This window comes from Patagioenas fasciata, chromosome 2, assembly GCF_037038585.1.
Source record: "Patagioenas fasciata isolate bPatFas1 chromosome 2, bPatFas1.hap1, whole genome shotgun sequence".
Taxonomy (NCBI): Eukaryota; Metazoa; Chordata; class Aves; order Columbiformes; family Columbidae; genus Patagioenas; species Patagioenas fasciata.
In genome coordinates this window covers 162,226,641-162,239,468 of record NC_092521.1, presented here as the reverse complement: position 1 = coordinate 162,239,468, position 12,828 = coordinate 162,226,641, and the positions used below count along the sequence as shown (strand labels likewise).

Genomic DNA, 12,828 nt, shown 5'->3' with positions numbered 1-12,828 from the left:
TAGAGGTCAGAGAGGACACACACCCCAACATCTCTCTGCCGCATGCTGACAGCGCAGGACCAGGTCCCAAGTCAAGTAGAACATAATCAACACGAGGAAATACCTGCAGACAGCTCAATTGCATTCTTTGCAGCGAAACTGTAATTAAAATCATCTTCCATGGGGAATTTTGCAGTGGAAACGGCCAGCGTGCCAGGAAAGCCTAACTGACTGAAGTAAGGTGAGATAATGAGGTTAATGAGAGAGGAATTTCTGACCCCCAGGAACACAAGAGCAGCAGAGACTGCCAGATGTTTATGCTGAAGGAGGGAGGTTGTGTGCTCAGGTGGTCATGCTCCCTCTCCAGGCTGCCGCTCACCTTCTGGTACACCAGTGATTACTGAAATAAATTCTCCTCACCTGAAGCCCAGCAGCACATGATGCTGTTTGGAAGCTGCTGTTCCAGCTGAGCCATCCTGCCCTACAGCTCTGTGCATCCTGCTCACACCAGCTCTGCTGGGGGGGCTGGTCCTGCCAGAGCTGCTGCCCTGATTCACCCACAGAGTCAGCGAGATGTCTTCTCATCCAGACTGGAAGTGGAGGAGAGGAAGTGAAAGAGAAGCAGATTCAAAGGAACTTTCTAGGCTGTTTCTCTAATTTAATCTGACTGTTAAATTCCCTCCAAACAGCCAAAGGCGGGGGCAGTTTTTTGAGGTTTTTTCCTAAAAGTGTCTCAGTTGCAGATCTTGTGCAGCTTGACAATTGATCCCAGGTATCAAAAAGTTTCAGAAGTCTCTGTGTGAAATGAGTAGGCCCGTGCAATGGGTCCACTTGGTATGTAGAGGATCACAGCATGGCTGGCACAAGCACCAGTGCAAAGATGAGGAGGAGGCTCTCGGTTTTGCCAGCTGCAGTGCTTGCCTCCCCACCTCCCATCCTCACAGCTCCACAGTCCTCCCGCAGCTGCACAGACACCACTGGGACAGATGCAGCCGCAGTAAATCAGATTGTGTGTGTGGTGATGTGACCTGAACCCCCTCACGTGGTTCACGTTAATGCCAGTGCTGTTCTGCAGGCTGTGGTGACAGGTAAGTTCAGATTCTCATTTGCATTAATATAGTCTAAGAATAAAATAATACTCTCATTGTCATCTCTGCATAGAAATGAAGTGTCTAGGAGACCTGATTAGGTACAAACATAAAAAACATATTTTCTTTTTTGAACCATGACAGCTTGATAAAAGACCTTGAAGCTGATTTGTCTAAGTCCACACAGCCTCTGTTGGTTCCAAGAGCCAGGAGAGCCTTCCAATGACAAAATTACCTTCGGAGATAAAGAATATATTTTTTTCATGTATTAATTTCTATATACCAAAAAATTTCCATTAATTGGAATGATGCTGTTCAGCCTCAAGATTTTTTTTTTAGTACTGAAGAATCACAGAAGAAATGGACAAAGCTCTACAAAGCATCTAATTTCCTCCTTACTGATAAAGGAAAATTTCTTTCATATTTTTTACTGATTGTGATTCAGAATTTCTGCCTGTTAGCCAGTCACAATACTTAGTGCTTTTGATTTGCATACATAGGCCCACAAGTTAGACAGATAACCTCAATCAAAACTGAATAGAGCAGATTATATGCAAAACTAGTAGAAAGATACTTGTTTCCAATATAGCACAATTTTTGTCAGTCCTGCAAATTGAGACAGAGAAGTACAAAGATGCTTCAAGAGAAGTCTGCTTTTCATTTTCTTTTCCACCAGTATGTGTAATGCAATACATTAGCTAAAAGCACATTTAAAGGAGGCAGAAGCATCATTCTATCAGATATGTGTGGGCACAAGAACAAAAAGTGTTTTCAGCTGTAAAAATCTGAAAATACTTCCACGCACTTCCCAGCAAACTGGGAAGAATTCAGAGAGCTGCAGAATTACAAACACACTTTCTGTGAGCCTTCTCTGCAATAATCTCAGAATTTATTCCTTGGCATAGGGTGTGTTGGGCCTCAGACAGTACAACAGGCAGTAACAACACTTTCCTCTGGAGCAAAGTGGGTGAGGCTGCCCCAAAACATCTGTTACTGCTTGGTGGTGCAGATGTAAAAAGAGGGGGGGTTTCCAAAAGCAATCATAAGCAGTCAATTCCAGGATGGTCTGGAAGGTCACAAAGAAAATGATTTTTGCGTGTTTAGGTTCAAATCTATTATGCTGCAAGGTATTGGCGGTAAGGTGTCCCCAAACATACCTGTACCAGTGATTCTCCACTTGACGTCCACCAAAGGCCAGTGGCTAGGCTCTGTTTAGGAAAAACAAAATTACACTGACCGAGTGTATTTCCTGCATAAAACAATTCAAATGTTTTCTCATGTGGTATTAACTAATAACAGCAGAGCACCAGAAAGCAGAACCAGCGAGAAGGTCATCATTTATGGATGAGACAGAGGAGTGAAGAGAAAAGGAAGACACTGCAGAAGGATATGAATCCTCATCTGCACAATGGGTTCCAGAGGATCAGAATACACACTGAGACTTCGCTTGCCTTCACAGCTCGGCAGGATCTGTGGATATCACAACACGCATGCAAGAAGATCCAAACATCAGAAAAGCATGTGAGGTGAATGGCAACTTCTTGCTTTCATAAATACGTTGTATTTCTTTTGTACTAAAAGCACAGTCTTTCCAAATCAGTCTTGCTTGCACCAATGCCAACACATTATTTAAGCCCCAGCTATCCTGTCTGTCTGAGGTGCTGCAGAAATTGGTTTTATACTTCTGCATGTGTGATAAGCACGATGAGCAGGTGTGAAGCATGCCTTGATGCACATCCAAGATGCCATCTCCCAAGAAAAAAGGTGGCATGTTGGGAAGGTTGCTCAGAAATTGAATTTTCATCTCCACTAGCAAACCAAACGGTGTCAGGGCAAGGACGTGAGCACCTGAGCACTGTCCTGTGACTGTATTGTTAAATTGCTCACACAGCCTCTGCAGAGTTTTGGCTCATACCAACTACAGCTCTGGCAGACACTGCCAAGGCATGGTTGAGGAATTAACGTCAGTCAGGGACCTCTCCCAGTAGGAAGCTTGGACATGGCTGCTCTGTCTCAGAGAGAAGAGGTTTACTACAAGCCTTGCTGCACCAGTTGGCCTCAGGACAACAAAGCGACCTGATGTCTGTGTCCTGCACCTGTGCCGAGAGGGTGGAAATGTTAGATCCTGATGGATATATCCAGTTAAAGACTGGAGATTGAGCATTACCATAGCAATGGTAGAATTCCAAAAGAGGCATGTATTTATAATGTAGGAAGTGCAGATTCAACGCATTTCATTTTTAAACTCAGCCTGAGATACTAAAGCCAGGAGAATAACTTTAAATCTCTCCATCAACATTAGAAAATGGTGAAAATTACACGGAAAAATTATGGTAATATTGTTTCACATCAGGAAAAACCTTTGCTTTGAAATATCTCAAAATAAGTATAATTTTTATTACAATGATGGTCTAAAATCTTATCAGAACAGCAACAAATTTCTAGAGATGACCCTAGAACATAAAGGTCTTGCCCACCCTGGATCCAAGAGCTCCCAAAAGATGCTAGTTAGTGTGATTCTGTGTAGCTTCACTGAGATTGTTAATATTTTATTTGTTAAAATTTTCATTAGGTCATATTACGCAAGGAGTTGTTGAGGGACCTGGGGGCTTCAGCCTGGAGAACAGGAGCTGAGGGGAGACCTTCTGATCTCTGAACTGCCTGAAAGGAGCTTGAAGCATGGAGGGGGTTGGTCTCTTCTCCCAAGGAACAAGAGATAGGACAAGAGGAAATGGCCTCAAGTTGCACCAGGGGAGGTTCAGATTGGATATTAGGAAAAATTGCTTCCCGGAAAGGGTTGTCAGGAATTGGAACAGGCTGCCCAGGGCAGTGGTGGAGTCACCATCCCTGGAGGGGATTAAAAGGCATTTAGATCAGGTTCTTAGGGACATGGTTTAGTGCCAGAGTTAGGTTATGGTTGGATTTAATGATCCTGAGGGTCTCTTCCAACCAAAATGGATCTATGATTCTAAAGCACCTGGACTTCAGAGTCTTAAATGATAAATTAAAAGCTAAAACTAGAGATGTGGATAAGTTCAGTAGATACATGTAGGATAAAAAGCGAGTTAAATAAAATGAATGGCTCAAGGAGAAATTCTAGATGCTGAAGATGCAATAGAAAATAAAAAAACCCACCACATTATTTTATCATGTATTGTCACTGATGAAGAGGTTGTAGTTGTAATTTTCCCAGGTTGAGTGTAAAATAACATATGGAAGGCACAAGGCACAGCTAATATGAGTCCTCAGAGGTATAATGGCCATGCAACTAGTGTGTTTTCTACTGAATGGCTCCCATAACATGAAAATAAAACCAACATGAAAATAAACAGTTCTTACCTTTGTAACTGGTAACCAATAGGTCCCCATTTTGGGCCGACTTCATTATTCTCAACAGAAAGCGGTCAGTCTTCCCAGCTCTCTGGGTATTCAGCACTGCAGGGAGAACACAGAGAACAACAGTCTTCAGTTCATGCTATTTTAAGTCAAATTGACTTTCCCATTTGTGCTGTTTACTCCTTATTTGGCAATCAGCTTACGGAGTCAAACAAACAGAAGCAGCAGGAATATGTCTTGTTTGAGGGAATGAGGACACAGTCAGAAGCTCACACAAAGTGCTGGGAAAGTCTGGAAGACAATAGAAAATATCAATAGAGTGCAATTATCTGCAGGAGTCATGAAAGAATGTGATACGAGAGATCTGCTTGAAAAGAACAGATGTCAAAGTTATATCCACTTGTACAGACCAAGGATGTCACACCTCCATGGGTAAGTGACAGGGCCAGGTGCCGGAGAGACAACTGGCCAAGAAATGGTGCAGAAAAATCTCCCAGCTGGAATATGCGACAGGCAGCTGCCAACCAGACTGAAAGAAAGGCAGCTTCTTGGTAAAAATCACAGAATGACAGAACGTCAGGGATTGGAAGGGACCTTGAAAGCTCATCCAGTCCAATCCCCCCGCCGGAGCAGGAACACCCAGCTGAGGTTCCACAGGAAGGTGTCCAGGCGGGTTTGAATGTCTGCAGAGAAGGAGACTCCACAACCTCCCTGGGCAGCCTGGGCCAGGCTCTGGCACCCTCACCATGAAGAAGTTTCTTCTCATATTTAAGTGGAACCTCTTGTGTTTCAGTTTGAACCCATTACCCCTTGTCCTATCATTGGTTGTCACCGAGAAGAGCCTGGCTCCATCCTCCTGACACTCACCCTTTACATATTTATAAACATTAATGAGGTCACCCCTCAGTCTCCTCTTCTCCAAGCTCCAGAGCCCCAGCTCCCTCAGCCTTTCCTCACACAGGAGATGCTCCACTCCCTTCAGCATCTTTGTTGTCCTGTGCTGGACTCTCTCCAGCAGTTCCCTGTCCTTCTGGAACTGAGAGAAAAATATTGCAAAATAGCATGTGAAGAGTAATAATAAAGTCCTAAAACATCCTGATGACAGCCCTGAATGTTCCTCACCTACAGACTAAGAGAAAACCCAAAAAAGGGTCATGTGCTTGAACCATACTTTAGAGACAAACATCATCAGGTGTTCAGCAGGAGATCTTTTGGCAAGTTAAATGCCTGAAGGGACTGTGACATCCCCTTAGTGTCACTAACAGAGGACACTTGCCTGGGGTGACACAGTCACACTGAGGCCAAGCAAAGGGCCGTGTCTCCTCCTCTCCCAGCACCCTTCCTTGTTCACAGAGGCAACACTTCATGTCATGACCCACTAAATCCTGTGACAAAGCAGAGCTCCTAGTGTGAAAAAAGTGGTAGTGCTGTATAACAGAAGACAAAAATCCACGAACATTTGGAGGAGAGGAACAGAACCTGCATCCTGGAGCAGAATTAATAGCAGGAGGAACATTGAAACAAGAAGATGGGAGTCCTGTATCAGGTGAGATGCAAACAACTTCTGCATGTGTTTCTGCAAGCATCTCTGCAAGCTTCCCAGATGACACAAAATGTATAACCTGGGACTTACAGTCTTCTTTTTAAATATAAATTGATTTTCTTTTACTTTCTGGTATACACCAAAATGTGGGTGGGAAATGAGAGTCTCCCTAAGCTGAGTGAAATATACTAATTATGCCCCAGCATTACTGTGGTCCACACAAGACCCATTTCCACTGGCAGATGATCCTGAGGTGAGGGGTCCCAAGAGTCTCGGTGTGTCCTGGTCAGCACTTACGGGACCACAGCAGCTTGGCTGAAAGTGGGGAGAGAGCCATCGTTCTCCTTTCAGATTTCTTCCTGCCCATCAACACTACTCCTGATGCACAGTAGGAAGCTCTACCAAGCATTATTCTACTATCTGAACTGACAGTACAATTATAAGCTATTGAGAATTATGAATATCTGAATGGATATTTAATATCTAGGAGAGCATAACGACAAGCATTTTGTGCCTGGTTAACTCCAAATCAGAACACTAGCACATCTGTACTTTGACTAGCATATACTACAAGAGTAATTAAATAATATATAACTAATTAAGAATATAGGAGAACCATTCATACATAAAAATCACCATAAACAGATCTGATTTTACATTAAGGACAACGCCAAAGTAAAGATAGAGAATTGCTAATATGCAGACATAAACATATGTGCATATGTATCTCAAACCACTCTCAAGCATTCCATACAAAATTGGCCCCAAAGTAACTACATTTTCTTATGAGGGAAAGGTGTTGATAGTTTTTGCTGGAAGCAGGCCATTTGTTACTGAAGTTGGGACTAGTCCTGCAATCTTATCATAATGGAAGTTTTGCTTTTATCAGAACTTCGGGATTCATGTTAAACAAATATTAGCCCACTGCCAAAATAAAATGCAAAGTACTTGTTACTCAGAATTTACTTTTTGGTATTTGAACTGACAATTACATTATTCAAAACCCTCAGGTTTGCTGCCATTGAACTCAGCAGCAAGACTTGACTCCTGGGAGTGGAAACTCAGACACTTCATTTTAAGCTATTTGGAGATGAATGGACAACTTTTCCCACTCATCTCCTGAGAATCTGACAGGAATCCCATAGAAAAGGCTTAGTCCTACCAGACCACTGATACCCCATGAAATTAGGGCATCTTCAGGAAAAAACTTTTTTAGTACATTCTGACCATTAGCACTAAAAGAGAAGCTGAGGAAATCCCAATAGCCTAACAAGTATACATCAAAGTTCATATAAATATTTACAAATGAAGCACACAAAAAATTACAGCTTCAGTGGTAGTGTTGAGTGAAGGATGCATGTAAAAAAATATGTCTCTCATTAATTTTATTCACAGTAAAGCTGGTTCATTATTTATCCTCTGGGTAAGCAATTAACTAACAAAGCTGATTCTGGATGGTGTATGCTGGTTTTCTCTTTAATATTTATTATGAGAGACCAGAGATGTCAAGTCACAAAACCCAAATCAAAACAAATTCCCAAAACTGAAGACTTGCTCGAAGCAAATAAAAACCTCTTGGTATCAAAGCATCACTGGGCAGGAGGAAACACGTACTTTCTCCTCCAAGGAAACTGGAGAGTACTGGAATTACAGATTTATAAGCTCTTTCAAAAAGCATCAGACTGACTCTGAAAGTGTTCTCAGCTCCAACTGAAATAAATTAAGTTGAAACATAAAGTTGATACAAGAACAAAGGTGGAAAAAAAATTGGCATGTATACATTCAGCCCAGGAATTACAAGTTTCTAACATAAAAGAGCAAGCAAGTTCTGGAATGGATTTTCAATGAGAAACTGGGAAAAAACAAAGCAAACCAAACCCAACCTGCAATATATTAATGACAAGGAGTATATACAATTCAATATGGGTAACAACAAGTGACTGGTATATGTTCCTACACAGAATGTAAACTCAGAATTAGGCCCAACAAGGTGTGACTATCTCAAGATTAGTGTCAGATTCACAGCTGGATACCACAACTGAGCCTGCCCTGCCATTATATTGCTCAGAAATAGTCTCCAGTTTACCAAAAATCTCGGTACTCTTAGGCTAGTAAGTCTGTGTCGAAAGCACCACAGATTAGCTCATTTATCAAGCTCATTTGAGTTATAAACTGAACTTAAAGAATTTACTTATTTGGGTGAAAGACCATTATTTCATTGGAATAATGTGGATAGAAGCTAAACTATTCAAATACTCCAAGCCCTCTGAAGTTTTCCCAGGATGTGTTTGTCCAGGAGAGGTGAGTTCTCCCGAAATTCACCGGGAAAGGATGAGTGACGCATTTCACCATAGTCCTGCAGACTGTGAGATCTGAACATTATGAGACTTTTTCATAGCTCCTGGCATCTCCTGGAAATACCATTAAGCGAAAGAAGTTATGGCACCACTATGAGCAACTCAAAATGAATTCACAACCAAATATTAATTAGCCTGAGAAAGATTACTGTAATGAAAGAGATTTTTTTTGTACCAGTATTTTAGGGAAGAAATAGTCCTGTGGTATGAAATCTGTGGAAGTTAAATACTTCAAGACTACAAGGCAATTCCAGCTGGAGGAAAAGGAGCACAATCAGGGAATTACAAACAGAAGCACACAAGTTAAGGAAGGTAAACAAGGGTGGAGGCCAAATCAGTTCTCAGGTGCCACTGGACACGAAAGTCCCAGACTACCTGCCCTCCACCACCAGTATTGACACAGGAGCATGTTGTCCTCTTTGTCCCCCCCAAACACTGCAGGTCACCGAGAGCTTCTCCTCCGAGCCAAACGTCACAGTCAAGTTTCAGTTTGACAGTGGTTTGCAGGCACAGCTGTGTAAATGCTGTAAATGCTGAGCACCTCGTGGAGCCCTCAGAAGCTTCCTGAAATCAAATGCTGAATTGTCTCTTGTGAATAACACAAAACCACAAACCAGTCTTTTCACATGCCTTTATCATTTTAGATCTTCAGCTTTTCTTGTAGTCTTACAATGAGCCAAAATAAACCTATTTTTCGTGCATTACCATTAACCTATAAACTCTATATTTTCTCTTGAGTTAGACAGAAGAGTTTTGGAGCTCTTGGTGATAAACATCGATAACCATCACTCAACATTTTTAAATGTGCCTATTTAAACTTGGTATGGGTATTCTGCAGATTTCTTTTAGTGTTCCTCCAAAGTGTTTGTGTGCTTTCCGCAAAAAGAAATAAATAGAGCAAATATTGTGGCACCACAAGTTGGTCAATTATTAGCCTTTGCATACCCAGATCACGGCCTTTCTTTACAAGGACACATGTTAATATATAATAGAAGTGTATTTCAGTTCTTTTTTAATTGATTTTTTCAGACTCATATTGCAATCTTATAAGGTCAGCTGGAAAGCAAGTTGATTAAAGAGAAGCCTTTCAGACAAAGGAGCAACTGGCCACACATAATGAGAAATACAACTGGAGCTAAACGTCTGAGAATTAATTTCGTTTTGCACCAGTCCCAGGCTGACAGTTGTCATGCATCTCCCCAGCCTCACTTAGGACTGGGTCTTAATAGTCTTAAACTGTGATTCTAACACTGCTCAGATCAGAGAGATGTAATAAATGGAGTAGGCCAACTTTACAACCCACTTTTTCAGGCTGCTGGTGCCTACCCCAGCTGTGACCATCCCTGTGAATATGCAATCACTATTTAATATACAATCATCATTTTGAGGATGTAGAAATGGTAACAGCAGGGAAACTGCAAACAAGTTTAATCTGGTTTTGTGCATAGAGAATGAGGTGGCAGGGAACCCCAAATAGCCAGGGAAAGTACACAGACTAATCAAAATTTCTGTGGCTATGTTCAGAGCCAGAACTAGGAAAATGTGACAGAGGATTTTTAGTTCAAAGATGGATTAAGGCAAGTCAGAGTTTTGTGAATCAAAATATTCCTAACATACGGTCACAGGTAAAAGTGACTTGAGAAAAAAATAGGCAGAAAAATATAGAATGGTAGCCAGAAAATAGCAAACTGACTCATGCAGCCTGAAGACAAAGACTGAGCCAAGGAACCAGCAACCAAAAGTAGTGTGAACTCACCTGGCTCATTCGGGGACTTTTGATAAGATAAAGAAAATCGTATCAGAACAGTCCAGCTCAGCCTTCAACAAACTGTGTGAACCTTGTACTCCTGTGTCAGATGGGGCGGTTTGGATGCAAGGAGGACGGTATTGCAGGTCATCATATTGTCCTGAGACCACATTTATTCTCTGCCAAGTTCAAAGTCTTACAGGGGTAAAAACACACAAAAAAGGTTACACCGGAGGTGTAAAGGTATGAGGATTGTACACCCCTATACACAACCCTGCACATGAAACATTCAATAGATCTAGCGACCAAATTCTCCCCTCTCTTTTCTAAGCAGAGTTGTGAGGGGTTTAGGAGGAAAAAGGCGCCTGTAACTAAAAGTTCCTGAAACCATCTTTCTAGAAACTCCAGTTCCCAGTTTTGCCATCCATTTATCTTCAAGTATCATATCTAAATTGCTACAAATGAGCTCAATGTAGCTACATTTTCAAATGGAATTATAATAATTATTTATTATCTATGAATTGCACATTATATATTCATAAGTTACGATTTGCAAAATTCAGCATTCTGCCTGGAGGGACCTGTAAAGGAGAAAACAAACAAGGAATCCAACAACAACAATAACAACAAAGGAGAACAGTTCAAAACTGAAGCCAGGAATGTGTTTGAATCAAAATGTAAAACAAAAATCAATTCAGCACTTTAAGGAGAGTAATGTACAGAAATGACCTGATTTCCTTCATGAGCCTGAGTGCCCTGTCGTAACAGACAAGAAGGGAAAGTGTTACCCTGTTTCCCCAAAAATATGACATAGTCTTATATTAATTCTTGCTCCAAAACTTATTGCTTTTTTACATGTATAGCTGCCAGAACACTATTTAAATTGACTTTTTAAATGAACAGTGACTAGGGCTTATTTTTTGAGTAGAGCTTATATTTCGAGAATCCTCAAAAATCCTCGAATTCTCACGCTAGGGCTTATTTTCAGGGTAGGTCTTATTTTTGGGGAAACTTGGTAGCAGGTGTAGGTGACAACAGTCTGCTTTAGGCTAGAACAGCTGTTCCAGGAGACTCAGAGTAACCTCTTTATCATTAGAGCATGAAAGATGTAATTCTAGAGGTTTCTACATGAATCAAATCTGATCTAGGCAGTAGAAACTAATCAGTCCATCAAGCTCTTACTGGATGAGATGCTGGAGCAGCCATGACAGCGCTTTATTGCCAAATATAATCTTAGTGATTCATCTTGTAGCTTTTTGTAATTTTCTGCATTATTGAAAATCTTGTGTTCTTAAGTATTATTTTATCCCTGAATTTTCTCTAGTGATAAAGTAGATTCTACGCACCTGACATGAATACAGCACTCCTTTCAGCATCATGAACCAGTACTTGGTGGGTAAATGGCAAATTCCTGGAATACTTATCACACACCACTTCACAGAATCATAGAATCATAGAATCATTTCACTTGGAAGAGTCCCCCAGTATCATCGAGTCATGAGGGGATCTGCCACTGAGCTGCATGGTCTGAGCCACAGAGCACGGAGCACAAGTGCCAGGGATGAAAAGCAACACTTGCTTAGCAAGTCTTAGTCCAAGTCTCCTTGGGAAGCAGTAAATTAAGGCCAGGCTGGACAGGGCTCTGAGCAACCCGATCTGGGTGAGTATGTCCCTGCTCATGGCAGGGGTTGGAAGAGGTGAGCTTTGGAGGTCCCTTCCAACCCAAATTATTCTATGATCCTACGATTTAGGGTCACCACTACCATGCCATTTTTTAAGCTGACAATCTAAATTGCATCTCAACTTACACTCTCTAATGTTACACATCTCATGTAATTTGTTAGTGAGATGCGAGTAGATCTAACTAGATCTAGAAACTTGACAGGAAAATGAAGACGTTTGGAACTGTCTGGGTAAAACTAAGACAGAAGCCTGAATGTAGCCAAGACTTTTTTGTTTATATTGTTTTGGCGTTTAAAGTGTGTTCATCTGCAGTTTGGGATGGTTTATGAGTTTGTTTTTCATTTTGCTGCATCAAAAAAAGATCTATATGTAAACTTGGAAACCTGAGATAACTAAGGTTCTTTTAGCAGTATGGACTTTAACTTGGTCATGCAATGAATGCGCGTGTGCTATTAAAGAGCAAAGTTTCTATCTCGAAACAGCTGTGAGGAAAACCTCAAGACTTTGATCAGTACAGACAGGCACGTGTGCAGGGAACCTGAAATAAGAATTCTGAGACCTCTACATTAGCTTAAATACCTTCTAATGGCAATCTGAAGGCCAACATTGTTAAGTAAGTTAATCATTAACTTATTAATATGCTTATAATTTTTTTTTTTTTTTTTGGTTCGTTATTGTTTGCATAAGAAAACCAAGGCAAGTCAAGACTTACACAAAAATTTTTGCCTTGGTGCCCCAAATTGCGTGACGTATCTGCTATTGCACCACATTGTCTGTCTTCCAGTCAGGAAGAAACCAAACTAGAAGAATAACTGAGATGTTCGTAACAGTTTCCTTACCAGCAGCTAGAGGATGTCTACTGCCAAATCATTGAAGACCTGCCTTTCAAGAGTACTGAGTGCTCAGAGTTCTGATGGAAGTAGGTGGGAGCTACAGCAGGTCAGGTTCTATCTTTGTCCCTGTACTCACAGCAGTGACCGGATCCCTCATGGTCGATTCACTGTCACTAATGTTTGTGGTCTGAGGTAAGAACAAGGAAGGCAACCAACTCCTCCCATATGGGAATTTTGCCCCAAATAAATCTTACAGGGGTTA

General features: G+C 41.3%; 1 protein-coding gene across 1 annotated transcript in view; it reads right to left on the bottom strand.

Moving 5' to 3' along the window:
- The window catches only part of PRKAG2 (protein kinase AMP-activated non-catalytic subunit gamma 2), a 237,468-nt gene extending 227,264 nt beyond the window's left edge, over nucleotides 1-10,204 (bottom strand). The window contains exons 1-3 of the mRNA XM_071805331.1: nucleotides 10,060-10,204; nucleotides 4,407-4,502; nucleotides 2,225-2,275 (exon numbers count right to left, since the gene is read on the bottom strand). Coding sequence (XP_071661432.1) covers nucleotides 2,225-2,275; nucleotides 4,407-4,436 — 81 coding nt within the window. The 5' untranslated portion in view covers nucleotides 4,437-4,502; nucleotides 10,060-10,204. The remainder of the gene's footprint in view (nucleotides 1-2,224; nucleotides 2,276-4,406; nucleotides 4,503-10,059) is intronic.
- Nucleotides 10,205-12,828: the final 2,624 nt, after the last annotated feature.